General features: G+C 33.3%; 1 protein-coding gene across 1 annotated transcript in view; it reads left to right on the top strand.

The window, feature by feature from the left end:
• Window positions 1-21269, top strand: part of EYS (eyes shut homolog) — a 1986267-nt gene that overhangs the window by 195166 nt on the left and 1769832 nt on the right. The window contains 3 exon segments of the mRNA NM_001374351.1: window positions 11320-11454; window positions 11706-12650; window positions 16558-16671. Coding sequence (NP_001361280.1) covers window positions 11903-12650; window positions 16558-16671 — 862 coding nt within the window. The 5' untranslated portion in view covers window positions 11320-11454; window positions 11706-11902.

Here is a 21269-nt window from a genome sequence, read left to right as displayed (position 1 = left end):
TTTTCTATACAGGAACAAGGATCAGAATTACAGCCCACCTCTTATCAGAAACTATACAAATGAGAAGAGTGCAATGATATACCCTTCAAGAGGAAAAGCCCACTAACCTAGAATTCTATACCTGGTAAAATGATACTTTAAAAGTGAAGAAGTAAAAACTTTCTCAGACTAACAAAATCTGAGAGATTTTCATGAAGACAGACATGGCATGCAAACGGTATTGAAAAAGGGAGAGTGAAATAATATAGGTCAGAAACTCAAATCTATATGAGGAAAGGAAGACAGAGAAGGAATAAATGAAGATAAAATAAAATGCCTCATTTTCCTTATTAATAGTTATAGAAATAACTTCAAAGTAATAATGATAACCTGATAACCATATATTGGGTGATTGTAGCCTATGGATAGGTGAAATAACAGTCATGTCAGAAAGATCAGGAGAGATAAATTAGGAATACTCTGTTAAAAGGTACAGGTGCTACACATGAAGCCAAATACTGTTATTTAAAAATCAAATTAAATTAGTTAAAAAAGGATGTTGTGGCTGGGTGTGATGGCTCATGCCTGTAATCCCAGCACTTTGTGAATCTGAGGTAAGAGAATCACTTGAAGGCAGGAGTTCAAGACCTGGGCAACACAGCAAGATTTTGTCTCAAAAAAAAAAAAAAAAATCATAGTCTGGCCTGGTGACATGGGCTGGTAGACCCAGCTACTCGGGAGGCTGACGCAGAGGATTGCTTGAGTCGAGGAGATCAAGGTTACAGTGAGCTATGACCAAACTATTGCACTTTAGCCTGGACAACAGCAAGACTCTGCCAAAAAAAAAAAAAAAAAAAAAAAAAAAAAGAAAGGAAGGAAGGATATTGTAAACCTCAGGACAATCAATACAATCATTAAAAGAAGTGTAATTGGTGCTCTAAGAGAGAAGATAAAAATAATCATGTAAAGTACCCAACTAAAACCAGAGCACATAGAAAAAGAGGAATATGGAAATCAATGAAATACAGTTACAAAAAAATGCTTATCAGAGTGGAGAAAAACAAATAAACAAGACCCACCTATAATCTATTTACAAGAAACACTTTAAATATAAAGACTCAGGTAGGTTAAAAGAGACAAGAAAAGATATATTATGCTCCCCCTAATCAAAAGAAATCTTCAGTAGCTCAAGTAATTTCAGATAAAGCAGTCTTCAGGGAATCAATTCAGCAAGCAGACATAGCAATCCTAAATGTGCATGCACCTGGCAACGTTATGCCAAAATATATTAGACAAGTGATAAAACAGACAGGAATAAGAGAAAACCCACCATTACAGTTGGATACATTAAATACCCCTATTTGTAACTGATAAGCCAAGCAGGCAGAAACCTCATAAAGATATGCTTGACCAATCAGCACTATAAAACAGCTTGATCTAATTGGCATTTATAGAGTACTCTATCCAACAGCAGAAGGAATTCTTTTGAGACTGTGTAGAACATTTAGCAAGATAGAACACATTCTAGACCATAAAACACACCTGAACACATGAAGACAAAATGAAATCATAAAACATATATCCCCATGCCACAATGGAATAAAAGTAGGATTCAGTAAAAGAAAGATAGTTGAAGAAATGTCAAATTATTTGAAATTTAACAGTGTACTTTGAATAACACATTAGTCAAAGAAGTCTGAAGAGAAACTTAAAAAATATTTTGAACTAAATGAAAATGAAATTATAACTGGTCAAACCATGTGAGATCCAGAAAAAGCAGTGCACAGAGACAAACGTATAACATTAAATGCATATATTAGAAAGTAAAATCTATAATCAATAACTTAAGCTTCTACTTTAAGAAGCTAGAGAAATAACAGCCAAACTAAGCAAAAGAAGAGAAATAATTAAAATTAGAACAGACCTCAGTAAGATTAAAAATAGAAAAACAATAAAGAAAATAAACAAAAACAAAAGTTATTATTTGAAAATATTGATAAAATTGATAAAGACTCTAGTCAGGCTAATCAAGGGAGAAAAGAGAGAGAGGACACAAGTTATTAATATAATAAATCAAACAAAGATTGCCATTATTGTTCCTATGGGCATTAAGAGGATATATAAAAGGATACTAAAAACAATTTTCTGTCTCAATATTTGAAAATGTTGGTAAAATAGACAAATTTCTTGAATGACACAAACTATCAATACTCGCCCAAGAAAAGATCATCTGAATAGGCCTACATATATTAAAGAAATTGAATCAATAACTAATACTCTTTCATAAAAGAAATCACCTATCTCAGATTAATTCACTGGTAAATTCTATCAACTATGAAAGAAAGAAATGATGCCAATTCTTCATAACCTCTTCCAGTAAAATAGAAGCAGATGGAACACTTCCTAAGCCATTTCCTGAGGCTAGCATTACCCTAATTCCAAAAGTAGACAAATGTATTAAAATAAAGGAAAACTATAGACTAATAACTCTCATGAACATAGACACAACATTCTCAACAAATATTTAAACTTGAATCCAACAATAAGTAAAAAGAATAATAAATTCTTTTTATTTATTATAGAAATAAATAAACAGTAATTTATTCCACAGTGCAAAGTTAGGTCTCCATTTTAAAATTAATCATTGTAATCTACCATATCAATACTCTAAAGGAAAAATATTTTATAATTATACAAACTGACGCAGAAAAAATATTTTACAAAATTTAACAACTAATCTGGATGAAAACTCTCAGAAAGCTAAAAAATAGAGGAGAAAAACGTCAATTTAGTAAAGAACATCTGTAAAATCCTACAGTTATGCTAATTAGTATAGAAAAATGGATACTTTCCTCCAAAGGTCTGGAACAAGGCAAGAATGTCCTCTCATCACTGCTATTCAACACTAGGAAATTCTAGCTAATGCAATTAGAAAATAAAAGCATGAAAATATATGCAGACTAATAAGAAAGACATAAAATGGTCTGTATTCCCAAATATTAAAAAATGCCTTAAATAAGTCAGTATAGCATGGGTCCAGGATAAAATTTAATACTGTATACAAAAGTCAACTGCTTTCCCCTGTAACAGCAATGAACAACTAATATTTGAAGGAAAAATAATACCATTTGTAATAGTATCCGAAATAAATAAATAATTGGGTATATACCGATAAAACTATGTACTGACCTATATGCAGAAAACTAAACTCTGATAAAAATCTAAATAAATATTATAAATAAATGGAAAGAGATTTCATGTTCATTGACTGGGAGCCTCAATATAATTAAGGCTCTTCTTACCTGTTTGATCCATAGATTCAGTACAATCCCAATCAAAATTACATCAAGCTATTTTGCCAGTATTGACACCCTGGTTACAGAGTTTTTATGGTAAGGCAAAAGACTAGAATAACCACCAAAATACTGAAGAAAATAAGGTTGGAGAATACACTCTGCCTTATTTCAACACTTAACCATTAAGCAACAACAATCAAGGTAGCCTGGTATCGACAAAAGAACAAGCATGTAGATCAATGGAACAGAATAGATAGTCCAAACATAGACCCACACAAATGTAGTCAACTAATTTGTGATAAATAATCAAATGTAATTCAAAGCCAAAAGTATAGTCTTCTTATTAATTGGTTTTGGAAGAATTTGATATTCATATGCAAATAAAATGAACATAGGCATTGAATTTACAACTTACACTCTTCACAAAAATTAGATCAAAATGAATTACATACCTAAATGCAAAACACTTAACTACAAAATTTCTAGGAGAAAACATAGGATAAAATGTAGATGACCCTGGGCTTGGCAATACATTTTTTGATACAACACCAAAAGTATAATTCATGACAGAAAATGGAAATTTGGACTTTATTAAAAGTAAAATCTGCTCTTCAGTGACACTGTTAAGAGAACAAAAATAACTACTTGGAGAAATATTGGCAAAACACATATCTGATAAAGGATTTTTATCCAAATGTAAAAGGATTCTTAAAACTCAATAAAACAAAGAACTAATTAAACGTGCATAAGATCTGAATAGACAATTCAACCCCCAAAATATATAGATGGTAAATAAACATATAAAAAGGAGTTCAACATCATTTGTCATTAGAAATTTAAGCAAGCAACAATGAGATACCAGTAAATACCTATTTAAATGATTAAAATCCAAAGAACTCACACTACTACTGCTGGCAAAGATGCAAAGTAATAATAACTCCTGATTAATTGCTGGTAAAAATTTTTAAAAAATCCTGGTACCACCACTTTGGAAAACAGTTTAATAGTTTCTTCCAAAACTAAGTATAGTTTATTACATTCCAAAGAATTAGTATGGCAACGGAGGCAGGGTTAAAAGAGTGGTGGTGAAACTGGACAAATACTACCTCAAGACAGGTGATCAAGGTTTACATTAATGGTGACTATTTATATACCATATGATGTGATGTAAATGACACTTTACTGCTTCACTTCTTAAAGAAGATTTTACTTCTGTGGTCTTTCTCCCCAGTACATATTACTTTTGTACAACAATGGAAAAGAAATCAGATGAATCATAATTGCAGGGTGTTCTTCTACAAATACATAACCAATAGTCCTAAAAAATCTCAAGGTCATCAAAACAAGGCAAGTAACAACCAGGAAGAGCCTAAGAAGATATGACTACTATATGTAATGTAGTAGCCTGAATAGGATCCTAGAAAAGAAAAGGGAACATAATGTAAAAAATGAAAAAGTCTGAATAAAACATTGACCTTAAGTAAAATTCATTAGTTAATATACTAATATTAACTCATTAATTGTGACAATGTATTATACTAATATGAAACATTAAAAATCATCAAAACTGGACAATATGGTATACATGAGAACATTCGGCACTGTCTTCCTAATAATTTTGTAAACTTAAAACTCTACTAAATTTTTTTAACAAAATATGTATTTAAAAAGTTAATATAATAAAGATCCATGTGCAGGATTTTCTGGGATGTAATTTTTCAACTTCTTTGAGTTAATACCCAAAGTATGATTTGTGTGAGTTGAGTATGATTATTGGATCACATGGTAAGAGTATGTTTAGTTTTGTAAGACATCCTTATGCTCTTTATAGCAGCTTTATTCATAATTGTCAAAACATGGAAGCAAAACATTTTTGTCTATAAGTCGCATGTAGCCTTTGACTTTTATATACTTAAGCTATCTTAATTTCAGTGAAAGGTCAATGTTTAAACGAAGAACCTTTTTTCATGAAAGCTAAAACATAGACAATGGAAAAGAAGTTATACTTATTTTTTTTAAAAAATCAATAATCTATAAGACCATATGTGGAGAAAGGAAAAGGAAGTACAAAATAAGGCATAATTTATTTAAAATCTTATTTTATAAAACCAGCTCTGTTTTTTAAAAGCAAATAATCATGTTGGCAAACGTATGATGCTATTATCTCATCCATTTCTGTTTAATAATAATATTTTCACCCTCTAGATAACGGCAAAGTTGTCTAGATAATATTTTTTAAGGCAAGCTTAAAGTGTTTCAAAAGAACACTAATTTCTTACAGCATATTTTATTATGTCAACAATAATCTCTATACTTTTTTATAATGTCATATATGGAATTATATATTTTGATAAAAATTTAACCACAAGCTAAAGAAATGTTAATACAAAATTTATAATTGCAATTGAAATGATATCTTGAATGGTAAATCTTTTATACTCTATAATCAGTGAGTTACCAAGCGTCATTCTTTACTCCAATTACAATATATTGATGTTTCTTTCCATTTCCTTTACCACTTTTAATCCATATACTATAGACCAACTGGATTATGGCAACTATAATTTAGGTGTTTTTCTTAAATGTAGTTTTTCCTTATTAAAATATAAAATATTCTAGAAAAAATATATTATCTCTGTTAAGAGATAGGAAATATGACCTTAAAAGAGTTGAATAATGAAACCTCAATGTAATCATTTAAATTCTCATTTTCATCATCTACAAAAGAGAAATAACTAACAATACCAATATGCTGTGATGACTCAAATTGAGATGAAGGCTGCATACACTTCCCTTCTCCCACACACAGACAAACGCACGTGTATACATGGACACTCACAGATCTATTGATACTACTGTCAATTATTTTCCATTCTAGATTACTTACAGAAAACTGATTTCACTTCACAGAAGACAAACTCTGTTTCTAATAAGTACTCTTTAATACAGCTATTTAAAATTTCTGAGGCCTACTCATAGAGTATGTGGATTAAAAAGGAAAATATTTTTAAAATACTGACATATTAAATTTAGTCCCTAAACATTTAAGCATGTTAAAAAGCATTGTGAAATTATACATTTGTAAGTAGCTGAGTAATGAGCAAAACAAAAAGTTCTGACCTTCCCCCACCCCCAAGCGTAATCCACAATGTACTTCATTCTTCAGCTCACCTGTGACAGTCTTGTGGCTCTTTCTACGTCCTGACATCACTGACCCTTGCACATTCCCTACAATCACTTCATTCCTGTTTATTGACTTTAGGATTAGATAAACCTGGGAGACAGAAATAAGAGGGAATTGAATGAAGGTACATTTCTGCCTATTATCTCTTCTTCAAAAAGGATACTATAATGTGAAGGCACTTGTAGAGTGGTGCTCAAGCTAGAGATCTGAGTTTAAACACAGCTTTATGAAGAAGTTGATGTAGCAAATGAGATTTTAACTCTATTTTGGCAACTTGTTTACTTAATTACTCTTCTTCCATAGACAATTTTTTCAAAGATTTTTTTAAATTTGATTTTTCTCTCCCTTAATCCCACCATACCACTCAAATCTACCTGCTCTTATAGCATCAACTGACCAGTTACTGAGTTTACCACCATTATGATAATTAAATATAGAAAACTCACTTCATAATTTATAAAAGTGCCAACTCTAAAAATTCTGAAAACCTTTTTCTTCGTTTTTCTTAACAAAATGCAAGGATAATTTGAGATACCTTCTTTCACTTGTCTCTTGAATATTATTGTTCTCCAGGATTGTCTATCATCTTTTGCCTGAGCCACTTTGTTTAATCCTATGCCTTATTGGCAATCATGTTGTGAATACTCTTTCTCCTAAATTGCCTGCCTCCTTTGCCTCAGAAGCCTAACTGGGTGTGTGCATTTGTGTATGAGATGGTAAATGTGACTGAGAGCATGTGTTTTGGAGTCAGGTCAATACATGCACCACTGCTTATTGATTGTGTGAGCTTGGGCAAGTCCTTAATCTTTCTGTGCTTCAGTTTTCTCATTTTATTTTTTATTTTTTACTCTTTTTATTTTTATTTCTTTGGACACTATGGTGACTTAAGTTTTCTCACTTTTAAAATGGGGCCGTGACTATTTACCTCACAGGATAATTGTTATAATCAAGACAGTGTACTAAAGAAGGACTGGTGTCTCCCAATAGTAGGAGCATGATCGATAAAGTCAGTCACTACTCCCTTAAAAAATATGAATAAATCAGCTGTCTCTTCTCTAGTACTCTCAGTTTTATTTTAAAATTTACCATTTTTTTCCCTTTTCTAGTATCCTTGCTAAAATGTTCATCATTCACACTGCTGGTAGCATTTCTGAAACACACATTTTCACTCCCCTCCTATAATTTTAGTTAATCTGTAGTAGGTAAAATTTGTTGCTTACTTTCTAGAGCACAGGCATAAATTATGAGAACTTTTATATCTGTTAATTTTATCTCTTCTATTTCTAATTTTCCTCTTTGTATATGTTTTGCAAGTACAATGTATAATTTATACAAATAAAAAGCTGCTTATTGTGGAGGTCATACTTCTTAAGGAAGTGAAACATGAAAAATATCCGGTATATAGAATCAACTACAAGCTTATTAAAGGCTTCCACAGTTCTTAATATTGTCTATTGAGTGCAAATAGAAATAAATTACATCCATCATCTCCAATCTCTACTCAACTGTCTTTAATTGAATGCCTATTATATGCCAACTATTATAATGAGCATGTTCTATTCAAATTATTTTTTGGCTTATATAAAATTTATTTGTTTAAACCTGTTACCTTGTTTTTTTAAAAGATGTCATTTAAGATGACAGCTGTTTGTGAAAGGAAGAAATATTGTTCATGTTTTCTTAACTACTGAATTTAAGTTGGACTTTATTTGTTAGAATAACCTAACTACAAAGCTACTATAAAAGTGATACAGTTCATACAGTTCTGAAATTACACATATTTTCCTGTGAAATATTTTTCTGGTAATGTAACCTGTCAAGTGATGTTATGGTTGTAATTATGTGCAATGCTGTCAATGGCTCCATCATAGTTCTGGGTTCTGGACTTCTTGGCTCAAAAATTTATAAGATGTTAATGGTAATATCACCTGGGATAAAATTACTTCCTGATTTTAATCAATATGTGCGTTTAGAATAGAGGAGAATACCATTTGGCTTGCTATTTTGACAGGGTTTGAAGAATGTCTTTATAAATGAAAAGCTGAGACACATAACATCATACCTTTTGGGTCAAAATTACATCACCTTTTTCAGATTTATAATGTTTATATTACTCTAGTTCCCAATAAAATCCAAAGCATTTTGTATTCAGCATGTATAGATATACAGTGACTTCATAGATGTTTTTCTGTTAGTGTTTTTTTTTCCTTTGCTGCTATTTTCATTTATTTAAATTTTCACAAGGCGGAAATGCAATGCATCAAGCCACTTTCTCTTTGAAAACATAAATGCACAATAATTAGAGACCCAGCGTGCTCAAGAACCATGGGATTAGCCCCACAATAATGTGAGCTCACATCTGCAGTCAGTCTAAAAATGTCACATAGGCCTAATTTTGCTTCAATGCAAATGTAATTTGTTTCCTCGCATTTACATTTGGAAATAAATTTGTGACTGTGTTTAACTCATTTGCTATTTAATCTTTAGTGATCCTTTTCAACCAAGCTACTGGGAAAATAATACACCTGTGCAGGTTGCTACTACTGTAAATTTGTGATTTACAGGTACAAAAGTATTTCAATATTGCCTAGTGATTCATAGCTTTCTCTAAAACCTCACTTTCTCTCTTGTGATTTCTGAACACTTGTGCTAGAAAATCACTCAGATAGACTTTAAACTGAGTGTATGCATAAGTGAATCAGACTTCTCCCCTCTTCCTTGCCGTCTTATTGCTCCAACTGGTCTTCCTGGATTTTCTTCTCTTTCTTTAGGTCAACAGCCTTGGAGATGTAGTAAGTCTACCATTTCAGTATTTATGGACTCCATGAGTGTTATATTTGTATTGCCTCTGTACTAATCAGTCTTCATTATTGTTTCACTACATTAGTGTTGTTTTCTCCTCCACAAGTGTCTAAATTCTTTTAATTGCACTCACCAATATGTTCCTCACCTTGAAACTAGACTAATGCTATTAAATTATAGTGAGGTCTCAATGTAGTTGACAGGTTCTTCAAAATTGTGACTTTAAGCAAAACGACACACAACATGTTGGTCCTCAACATCTTTTCCTTCTCTCTCTTTTCATTATAACATTGAAGAGAGAACAAAATTGATTTTGTCATATGTTGTTTTGCTTGAAGTCATAGTTTCCAAGAACATGTGGACAAAGTTAAGTGAGGATTTATTTATTTATTTATTTTGTTAATCATCTATATGAAATCTTCAAGAAGCTCTTCATTGCTCTCGAATAAAATATGAGCTCCTTTACTGAGAATGGCTGCTCCTTCTTGATATAATCTCGTCCTAAATCGAGTGCTTATCTTTAATTGTAATTCCTTTTCCCTCTTTGATGAGAAAGCTCCACTTCTCTTACTTCCTTAAAGGCATCCAGTGTCACATTCACCTCAAAATCTTTAGATATAGATGCTCTCTCCTGGAACATTTTTCCTTTGGCAATTTTCCCAGGTGATTCCATTTTATCATTTTAGCTTAGATTTTGTTTCCTGGATTGGACTAAATAATGTCCTTGCTACATGTCTCATAGACGGTTAGACTATTTTGTTGATAGCAATTTGATGATGTTGCTTGTCTAATGATCTGTCTCCTTCATTGAGTTCTTAATTCCTTCCATTGATACCTTATTCCAACTGATTATTGATGAATCCTGGTACTGAGCATATTGCCTTGCACATAGATTGAGCTCAAATATACCTGTTTGAATTATTTTTTTAAACCTTTAGCAAGATTGATAATTTAAATCTATAAAATTAACAAGGTGATTAATATATTTGAAATTGACATGATTATGTAGAACATTTAATTATGTAGAAGTTGTATTTTATCTTTCTATATGCATATTTGTGTTATTTGTCACATGAATTTATATTTCATAGACTTATAATATGTAGAACTGAAATTGCAAAGAGGTAATTTATAATTGAAATTTGATTTCTGCCTGATCTAAAAGACCCTTTAAGATGTTAGACTTACCATATTTGATATGAATTAACAAATAAATTATATAATGGCATAACATAATTTATTTTAACAACATTTAATTGATCTTTATGGTACAGTAGAAAATGCCGATATTTTGAATCTGACAAATCTGAATTTTAATCCAACATATACCACTTACCTGCTGGATGAAACTGTACAATAACAAAAATAAAAGCTACTATTTATTGAGTGACTCATATATGTTTATGTAGTCATTCCATCTTCAATACTACCTTGTTAATTAGGTGTATTTCTCCCTGGTATGCCTGTTTGAAAGTGGAGAGAATTAAATCTCAGGTTGCCTAAGGACATTAAACAAATGAATAACATAACTGAGATCCAAAGAACACGTTTTTTTCACTAACGTCATTTACCTTTCCTCTCAAAATTTGAGTTTAATTGTGAGGACTGCAGTTTATTTGTTAATCAAGTAGTAGAATGATTTGTACAGAGAAAACCTTCAATAATTGGTAGTTACCTTTTTTAAAAAAATAGGTCAACATATTAAACTCAGAAATCCTTTATGTTTTCTTGCCCTCTGGAACAATAGAACTGATGGGCTGACCCCTCCTTTCAGTTACTACCATTTTACTTATACTTATAATCTTTTCATTACTGCTTTTTGACTTTCTTTTCCCTCTTTATCTGGCACCTTCCACCATTCCTACAGAAGTCGATGAAGACTCATTCTAGGTTTAGTCATTTGCACAACAGAATTTTACATACATATGGGAGTTTCCATCCTCTGGATTATCATAAAAGGAACATGGTTATCACTATCAGGCATTTTAAAGCTTATTTTTATAGAAAATACTACATGAAAATATATTTAAATGATTTTTACTCTTCTATGTTTTAAAGGTGTTTTTTGAAAACTAATCAGAAGAGGAATGCTTATCTCCCAAGAAAATTGAAACCATCTGTAAAAGAATCTTGGCTGTGCTGTGTTTTGATTAGATTGAAGCTCGGTGTAAAGAGAAAACACAGAAGACCGCAGTAAGTTGCTGGCTTAATTATGTCATGAAATCAGAACTTTTCAGAATCAGGTGACTATATAAAGCTTGACCAGATCAACATATCTTGATCATGTTTTTCTTGGCCTTCTTTCCCAAAGAAGGTCCCCAGCTGCTGGTGACACTATCTTTGCAGTGTAGGCTCTTATGAAATCTACAGAAAGAGCTAGCATTTTCTGTATTATTAATTTAGGGAAAACTTCACTAACAATATATATTTTTTTCTGTTTAAAGGAATATTTACAACATTTGAATTCCTGTTTCTCCATCAAAGCACATTGTCATCAAAGCTACTTTGGGGGTAGAAAAAAGGCCAATTCCAATTCCCAGGAATCCCTAACAACAACTTTGCTTGGAAATTTCCAGCAATACTTAAAACACCATTTTGCAGCAATTCTTTACGATAAACTGTAAAATACAGTTACACGAAAATGACTGACAAATCAATCATCATTCTGAGCCTGATGGTTTTTCACAGCTCTTTCATAAATGGAAAAACATGTAGACGGCAATCGGTGGAAGAATGGCATCCACAACCCTCATCATATGTGGTAAATTGGACACTAACAGAAAACATCTGCTTGGACTTCTACAGAGATTGCTGGTTTTTGGGTGTAAACACTAAAATAGATACTTCAGGCAATCAAGCTGTTCCCCAGATTTGCCCTTTGCAAATTCAATTAGGAGACATCCTTGTAATTTCTTCTGAACCATCTCTTCAATTTCCAGAAATAAATTTGATGAATGTTTCTGAAACATCTTTCATTGGCTGTGTGCAAAATACCACAACGGAAGATCAGTTACTTTTTGGTTGCAGACTAAAAGGAATGCACACTGTTAATTCTAAGTGGCTGAGTGTTGGGACACATTATTTTATCACAGTTATGGCAAGTGGTCCATCACCTTGTCCACTGGGACTTCGACTAAATGTGACAGTGAAACAGCAGTTCTGCCAGGAATCTCTGAGTTCAGAATTTTGCTCTGGTCATGGTAAATGTCTTAGTGAAGCTTGGAGCAAGACATATAGCTGCCATTGCCAGCCTCCATTTTCTGGAAAATACTGCCAGGAACTTGATGCATGTTCTTTTAAACCATGTAAAAATAATGGCAGTTGCATTAATAAAAGAGAAAATTGGGATGGGCAAGGATATGAATGTGTCTGTCACCCACCATTTACAGGTAAGATTGTTTAAAATATATAATTTTATTAAAATAGAGAAACACAGTGCATTTATAAACTGTTACTTAACAGAAATCAAACTATATTTTAAACGCCGTGGCTCATGCCTGTAATCCCAGCACTTTGGGAGGCCGAGGTGGGTGGATCACGAGGTCAGGAGATCGAGACCATCCTGGCTAACACGGTGAAACCCTGTCTCTACTAAAAATACAACAAAAAAATTAGCCGGGCGTGGTGGCAGGCGCCTGTAGTCCCAGCTACTCGGGAGGCTGAGGCAGGAGAATGGCGTGAACCTGGGAGGAGGAGCTTGCAGTGAGCCGAGATAGCGCCACTGCAGTCCAGCCTGGGCAAAAGAGCTAGACTCCATCTCACAAAAAATAAAAATAAAAATAAAATAAACAAAAAAATAAAAAATTTAATAGATTCCTTAGATTTGGCTAAATTTAGATTCTGGACCTATACAAATCCTATCAAGGATCCTCCAAAATAAGCTTTTTGCTTAACTGAAAGAGGGCTCTTAGAAACATGTTTAATAGTGAAATATCTATATTTACATCTTTCCCAACACCCATTCTTAATGTCTCATACATTAAAACATAAGATTATCAGAATAATATAAAAGCTTTTAGTCACTGAATGAATTCCCAGTATTACGGTATTTAGATAGGTGATAACTTGAAAATGAAGTATGCATCTCAGTAGAGGAAGTTAGGGAACTATGCTTGAAGGGAAGGCATTGAAGCTGCTTGGTAGAATTGGAGAGGAACAGATAATTGTGAGCCAAGAGCAATGTTTTAAATGGATGTTGGTATGGCATCCAAATGGTGGTTTATAGCTGATAGTGACAAGGATGGAAAGAAGATGTTATAATTAATAATGGGTTGTAATAAGCTCAATAAGAGGCAATAATCAGAAAAGGTTGTAAAAAGATGTTTGGTGAGTAATTAAGCCAGAGGAAAGGCAATCTAAAAAAAAGTAAACGATGCTGCCTGAGGCTAAAGTGAAGTTTGAAGGGAATAAAACTCTCTCTACTTGAGAATATACTAGAGGAATCTGGGGTCATCGGAGGAAAGTGAGGAGAAAGATTGAAAAAATGTAGGGCACATTTAAAGCTTGGAAACTTGTGAAAGAATTTATTTGAGGGTTTGACAGACCTGGCATGGAGAGTTACAAGTAAAATAAGACCACGATGATCTAACAAAGAGAAATATTTGACACGGCTGATAATAATAGTATAGGAAAACAGCAGATTGGTATGTATTTTGGTCATAAAAGAGGAAGGAAGGTTAGAGCAGAGGTATGTCTAGAGCAGATCACCTGCAGGGATTTAACTGTAATTTTGTTAGGCAGGCTTTAGGGGGATTCCTTCTCCCCTGTGCCTGAGGCTGACTCCATTGGAGCCAAGTTTAAAGAGGCTGTGTGATAAGATGTAACGGGAGCCGACTTGGAGGCGGCTCACGCCTGTAATCCCAGCACTTTGGGAGGCCGAGGCGGGCGGATCACCTGAGGTAAGGAGTTCAAGACCAGCCTGGCCAACATGGTGAAACCCCGTCTCTACAAAAATACAAAACTTAGCCGGGCATAATGGAGGGTGCCAGTAATCCCACCTACTCGGGAGGCTGAGGCGGAAGAATCCCTTAAACCAGGAGGTAGAGTTTGTAGTGAGCTGAGATCGCGCCATTGCACTTCAGCCTGGGTGATGAAGTGAGACTCTGTCTCAAAAAATAAAATAAAATAGAAAGATATAATAGAAGACCTCAATAAGCCATTGTAGGCTGTAAAATTCACCTAATCCAATCTTTCAAATAGTCACTTTGAACTTGATAGCTCAATACCAAGATCATTATAGAAGTTAATATCAATAATAGCCACTGAATATATTGTCTCTATAACGTGGATCAAATTCTCATTTGACTGTACTGGCATTGGTGATAGAAGGTGCAAGTTATACCTCTTCTTTCCGCTGGGGTTTATCAGGTGATTAAAGTTAAGGCAGACTAGAGAAAATGTGAAAACACTCAAACTGCTGATTTGGAGTGAATGGTAAAGCAATTTAATAGACAGTCTTTAAAGCATCCATTTTCACCTGTCCAAAGAGTTTTAAAGAACATTTGGCCAGAAAATTTCTACCATGTGTCAGAATATTAATTTGCGTGTATGCATTCATAGTTCATGGGATATTATTTTAGTGGATTTATTATAACTGCATAGAATGGTTTGCTTCCTACTCGATTTCCTTCCTTCTTTCCTTCTTTGCTTCCTTCCTTCCTTTCTCTTTCTTTCTTTCTTTCATTCTTTCTTTCTTTTCTCTTTCTTTCTTACAGCCATAGATGCTTTAAATCATTAAGCTTTGAGCACTATAAAATATCTAAATAATGCTTACTTATTTTTATAACATTAAGAATACTCCATTTGCCATTAATTATAAATAATTACTTCAATTTTAAAAATCAAAGAAGATAATGAAATATGTAGAATTGTCAAAACAATTGAGAATGCTTACTGCATTAGTTTGCTAGAGCGGTCATAGCAAAGTACCATAGACTGGATGGCTTAAACAGAAACTTATTTTCTCACAGTTTTAGATGCCAAAAGTCAAAGATTGGCAGATATGGTTTCTTCTGAGATCTCTTTGCTTGGTCCATAGACTGCTGTCTTCTCCCTGTGTCTTTACATTGTCATTTCTCTGTATGTATCTGTGTGTAAATGTTCTCCTCTTGAAAGCACACCAGTCACATTGTATTAGGATGCACCCTGCTGACCTTATATTTAACCTTAATTGCTTACTTCTCTAAAGATATTATCTCCAAATACAGACACTCTGTGATGCTGAGGGTTAGGACTTCAACATATGAATTTGGTGGGGGTGGGTGGGCACAATTTAGCTCATAAAACTCACTAAGTTTTAATTAGGGTGTGGCCTATTGAGCATTATACTGTTAATTTAGTTGTTATGTTTGGAAAACCTTTTGAAACACAATGATTTTTATTTATATTTTCATTATTTATGTTTTCATTACATTTAGGGTTGCTTGGAGGCAAATGAAGAAAAAAGAGTTCTGCATTAGTGAGGCAGCAATGTCAGTATATAAGGAATTTGAAAGACATCAGTGATAATGGCAAAAACTGCTCATAAATTAAATTAAGGGCTTAATTAAACTGGGGAAAAAAACATATTGCCATATTACATGCAGTTGGTTTGTAACAACATTTGTCCACTTGCTATGCCCTGGGATTTTCAAGGCACATTCCTCTACTAGGGTATTATAAGATGATTAAATATGCATAGAATGAGTATGTTATGGAAGGCTATGTGTATATACATATATATATATATATATATATATAACTGATATAGTAGGATCACAATAGTATGTGTAAGTGAAATTTGGAAAATTTGATATGCCAGCAAGTGCAAAGAAGTGTTGAATTTGGAAGTTTGTGCACACATTCTGAGAATCCAGGCAGCCATTTCTCCTTTTGAATTGTTCCCTTGGCTAGGGGGTGAGTCTGAGAAACAATACACATTTGAATGTGTCATTTTGTAAATTATCACTGCAATACTATCAGTGTATGTTGAAAAACTGGTACTGAAATATATGAATATTATCTATCATGAAAATACAATTAAAATTTTAAAATATTACGTAAATTAAATAAAGCTCAAATACTACTAGCCAGAAAAAATATTTAGATATTATAGTCTGGGGTCAGAAGATGAAAAACTTATGTGAAGTATCAAAATTAATTTTTATTTCAATTTAAATGCATCATCATATAACATGGTTTCATAACTGAAATTACATTTGTCAGAATTTGATATTTTCATTATTAAAGAATTGAGGGAAAACTAATGGTTACAATATTGATATGCAATGTAAAAAAAACTTTTTTTCATTGTTATAGGAAAGAATTGCTCAGAAATAATTGGCCAATGTCAACCACATGTCTGTTTCCATGGAAACTGCAGCAATATTACTTCAAATAGTTTCATTTGTGAATGTGATGAGCAATTTTCAGGTAAAAAAATGCATATATATACATACATATACACAAATAACTTTAATTTTGTCTATGTATTTCAATTTAAATGGGAAATATTTCCTATATTATTGAAAAATACAATTTTAGAAGTTATATATACTGAACTCTTTTATGGTAAAGTTTAATAAATCAATTTGGTTAATACAATTAAATCATACTAGTGCTAAATGTTTTATAGCATAAGAAGAGTCTGAACAACAGTTCACATGCTTTTCACCATAAAATTACTTACATCTTTCTTCAGACTTGCATTTATGACCAATGAATTTGAAATTGTTCATGTCTTTGACACTTCTTAACCATTAAATTTTAAATTATGGACATTTTCACTGAACACATGTTGAGGTTTCTGTTAATTTCTTTAAAAAAAGTCTGCTAAAGGAAGATATTATTAAATCTTTTTTTGATATAAAATATGCAGATAAAATATATATTTTTAAATTACACTTTAAGTTCTGGGTTACATGTGAAGGATGGGCAATTTTGTTACATAGCTATGCCATGTGCCGTGGTGGTTTGCTCACCCATCAACCCGTCACCTATATTAGGTATTTCTCCTAATGCTATCCCTCCCCTAGCCCCCCACCCCCAACAGGCCCCAATGTGTGATGTTCCCCTCCCTGTGTCCATGTGTTCTCATTGTTCAACTCCCACTAATGACTGAGAACTTCCAGCGTTTGGTTTACTGATCTTGCGATAGTTTGCTGAGAATGATGGTTTCCAGCTTCATCCATGTCCCTACAAAGGACATGAAATCATCCTTTTTTTTTTTTTATGGCTGCATAGCATTCCATGGTGTATATGTGCCACATTTTCTTTATCCAGTCTATCATTGATGGACATTTGGGTTGGTTCCAAGTCTTTGCTATTGTGAATTGTGCTGCAATAAACATACGTGTGCATGTGTCTTTATCGTAGAATGATTATAATCCTTTGGGTATATTCCCAGCAATGGGATTGCTGGGTCAAATGGTATTTCTAGTTCTAGATCCTTGAGGAATCACCACACTGTATTCCACAATGGTTAAACGAATTTATACTCCCACCAACAATGTAAAAGCATTCCTATTTTTCCACAACCTCTCTAGCATCTGTTGTTTCCTGACTTTTTAATGATCACCATTCTAAATGGCGTAAGATGGTATCTCATTGTGGCTTTGATTTGCATTTCTCTAATGACCAGTGATGATGAGCATTTTTTCATATATCTGTTGGCTGCATAAAGGTATTCTTTTGCGAAGTGTCTGTTCATGTCCTTTGCCCATTTTTTGATTGGGTTGCTTGCTTTTTTCTTGTAAATTTGTAAGTTCTTTGTAGATTCTGGATATTAGCCCTTTGTCAGATGGATAGATTGCAAAATTTCTCTACCATTCTGTAGGTTACCTGTTCACTCTGATGACAATTTCTTTTGCTGTGTGGAAACTCTTTAGTTTAGTTAGACCCCATTTGTCAATTTTGGCTTTTGTTGCCATTGCTTTTGGTGTTTCAGACATGAAGTCTTTGCCCATGCCTATGTCCTGAATGGTATTGCCCAGGTTTTCTTCTAGGATTTTTATGATTCCAGGTCTTATGTTTAAGTCTTTGATCCATCTTGAGTTGATTTTTGTATGAGGAGTAAGGAAGGGGTCCAGTTTTAGTTTTCAGCATATGGCTAGCCAGTTTTCCCAACACCATTTCTTAAATAGGGAATCTTTTCCCCACTGCTTGTGTGTGTCAGGTTTGTCGAAGATCAGATGGTGGTAGATGTGTGGTGTTATTTCTGAGGTCTCCATTCTGTTCCATTGGTCTATATATCTGTTTTGGTACCAGTACCATGCTGTTTTGGTTACTGTAGCCTTGTAGTAAAATTTGAAGTTAGGTAGCGTGATGCCTCCAGCTTTGTTCTCTTGCCTAGGATTGTCTTGGCTATGTGGGCTCTTTTTTGGTTCCCTATGAAGTTTATAGTAGATTTTTCCAATTCTGTGAAGAAAGTCAGTGGTAGCTTGATGGGGATAACATTTAATCTATAAATTACTTTGGGCAGTAAGGCCATTTTCAAGATATTGATTCTTCCTATCCATGAGCATGGAATGTTTTTCCGTGTGTTTGTGTCCTCTCTTATTTCCTTGAGCAGTGGTTTGTAGTTTTCCTTGAAGAGGTCCTTCCCAAAATGAAGGCAGAAATAAAGATGTTCTTTGAAACCAATGAGAACAAAGACACAACGTACCAGAATCTCTGGGACACATTTAAAGCAGTGTGTAGAGGGAAATTTATAGCACTAAATGCCCACAAGAGAAAGCAGGAGAGATCTAAAATCGACACCCTAACATCACAATTAAAAGAACTAGAGAAGCAAGAGCAAACACATTCAAAAGCTAGCAGAAGACAAGAAATAACTAAGATCAGAGCAGAACTGAAGGAGATAGGGACACAAAAAACTTTGAAAAAATCAATGAATCCAGGAGCTGGTTTTTTGAAAAGATCAACAAAATAGATATACCGCTAGCCAGACTACTAAAGAAGAAAAGAGAGAAGAATTAAATGGATGCAATAAAAAATGATAAAGGGGATATCACCACCGATTTCACAGAAATACAAACTACCATCAGAGAATAGTATAAACAACTCTATGCAAATAAACTAGAAAATATAGAAGAAATGGATAAATTCCTGGACACATACACCCTCCCAAGACTAAACCAGGAAGAATTTGAATCTCTGAATAGACCAGTAACAGCTTCTGAAATTGAGGCAATAATTAATAGCCTACCAGCCAAAAAAAGTCCAGGTCCAGATGGATTCACAGCCGAATTCTACCATAAGTACAAAAAGGAGCTGGTACCATTCCTTCTGAAAGTATTCCGATCAATAGAAAAAGAGGGAATCCTTCCTAACTCATTTTATGAGGCCAGCATCATCCTGATACCAAAGCCTGGCAGAGACACAACAAAAAAAGAGAATTTTAGGTCAATATCCCTGATGAACATTGATGCAAAAATCCTCAGTAAAATACTGGCAAGGAGAATCCAGCAGCACATCAAAAGGCTTATCTACCACGATCAAGTCGGCTTCATACCTGAGATGCAATGCCAGTTCAACATACGCAAATCAACAAACATCATCCATCACATAAACAGAACCAACGACAAAAAGCACATGATTATCTCAATAGATGCAGAAAAGACCTTTGACAAAATTCAACAGCCTTTCATGCTAAAAACTCTCAATAAACTAGGTATCCATGGAAAGTATCTCAACATAATAAGAGCTATTTATGACAAACCCACAGCCAATATCATACTGAATGGGCAAAAACTGGAAGCATTCCCTTTGAAAACTGGCAGAAGACAAGGATGTCCTCTCTCACCACTTCTGTTCGACATAGTGTTGGAAGTTCTGGCCAGGGCAATCAGGCAAGAGAAGGAAATAAAGGTTTTCAAATAGGAAGACAGGAAGTCAAATTGTCTCTTTTTGCAGATGACATGATTGTATATCTAGAAAACTCCATCATCTCAGCCCAAAATCTCCTTAAGCTGATAAGGAACTTCAGCAAAGTCTCAGGATACAAAATCATTGTGCAAAAATCACAAGCATTCCTATATACCAATAACAGACAAACAGAGAGCCAAATCATGAGTGAACTCCCATTCACAATTGCTACAAAGAGCATAAAATACCTAGGAATACAACTTACAAGGGATGTGAAGGACCTCTTCAAGGATAAAATATTTTTATACGAGTTCTATATTTTACTTATTCAAAATCAGTTTGTTAGATAACATTTTCCAAGATATTCATGAAGTAAATGATTTCTATTTATTATTCTTTAGAATGTTTGGCTAAATTTAGACACTGCAAAGTTGTTGACTCTCTCAATTTATTTCCATTATGCTCTAGCATGAAGTTTATCCTTGAAATTTAGGAGCCCCCTCAAATGCTTCCCACAAGCCCAGCTATTCCAAAGCACTGTTATAATATTTAAAATCTTATATACTTTTGAAATCTTATTAAATTTGCTAAGTGTCTTTCTTGAATCATGGAGGAATAAACTTCAATGCTTCATCTAAAAAATGCAACTTACTGTAATGTTCAAAAACTGATTTCTTTGGTACTTAAATTTTTCTAGCTGTTTAATTAAATTTTTGAAACTGATTTTGAGCAAGATGCAGCTAAATGTAAAGCATTCTGTTACTAAAATGTCAAAGCTTCCCTGCACCCTTAGATTCATTTTCAAAGTCATTCTTTAGAGACTTAAACATTTCTAAACTTTGAATGTTGATGAAAAGAAGCAAGAAAAAAAGCAAATTATGCCAGGTTACAAGTTTTTCAATAATAGTTTTGTCACAACAAATTAGTTCCATTACTCTATAAGTATTTAAAATTATTTGTGAATTTTGCAACTACAATTTTTATTTTAGTTGTGTGAATATCATGACTGATTTGAAACAAAATATGAACTATGTGTGAACCACAATACATTTCATATATTTTCTGCTCTACATTTTTCTATATTTGATCAAAACAATGTATTATGCCACGTACTTAACAAAATGTATATTTAAAATTTCACCACAGGAACCAATAACTTCATTTTT

The sequence above is a fragment of the Pongo abelii genome, chromosome 5, assembly GCF_028885655.2.
Source record: "Pongo abelii isolate AG06213 chromosome 5, NHGRI_mPonAbe1-v2.0_pri, whole genome shotgun sequence".
Classification (NCBI taxonomy): Eukaryota; Metazoa; Chordata; class Mammalia; order Primates; family Hominidae; genus Pongo; species Pongo abelii.
Note: the sequence above shows the minus strand (reverse complement) of the source record. Positions and strands in the feature narration are given on the sequence as shown.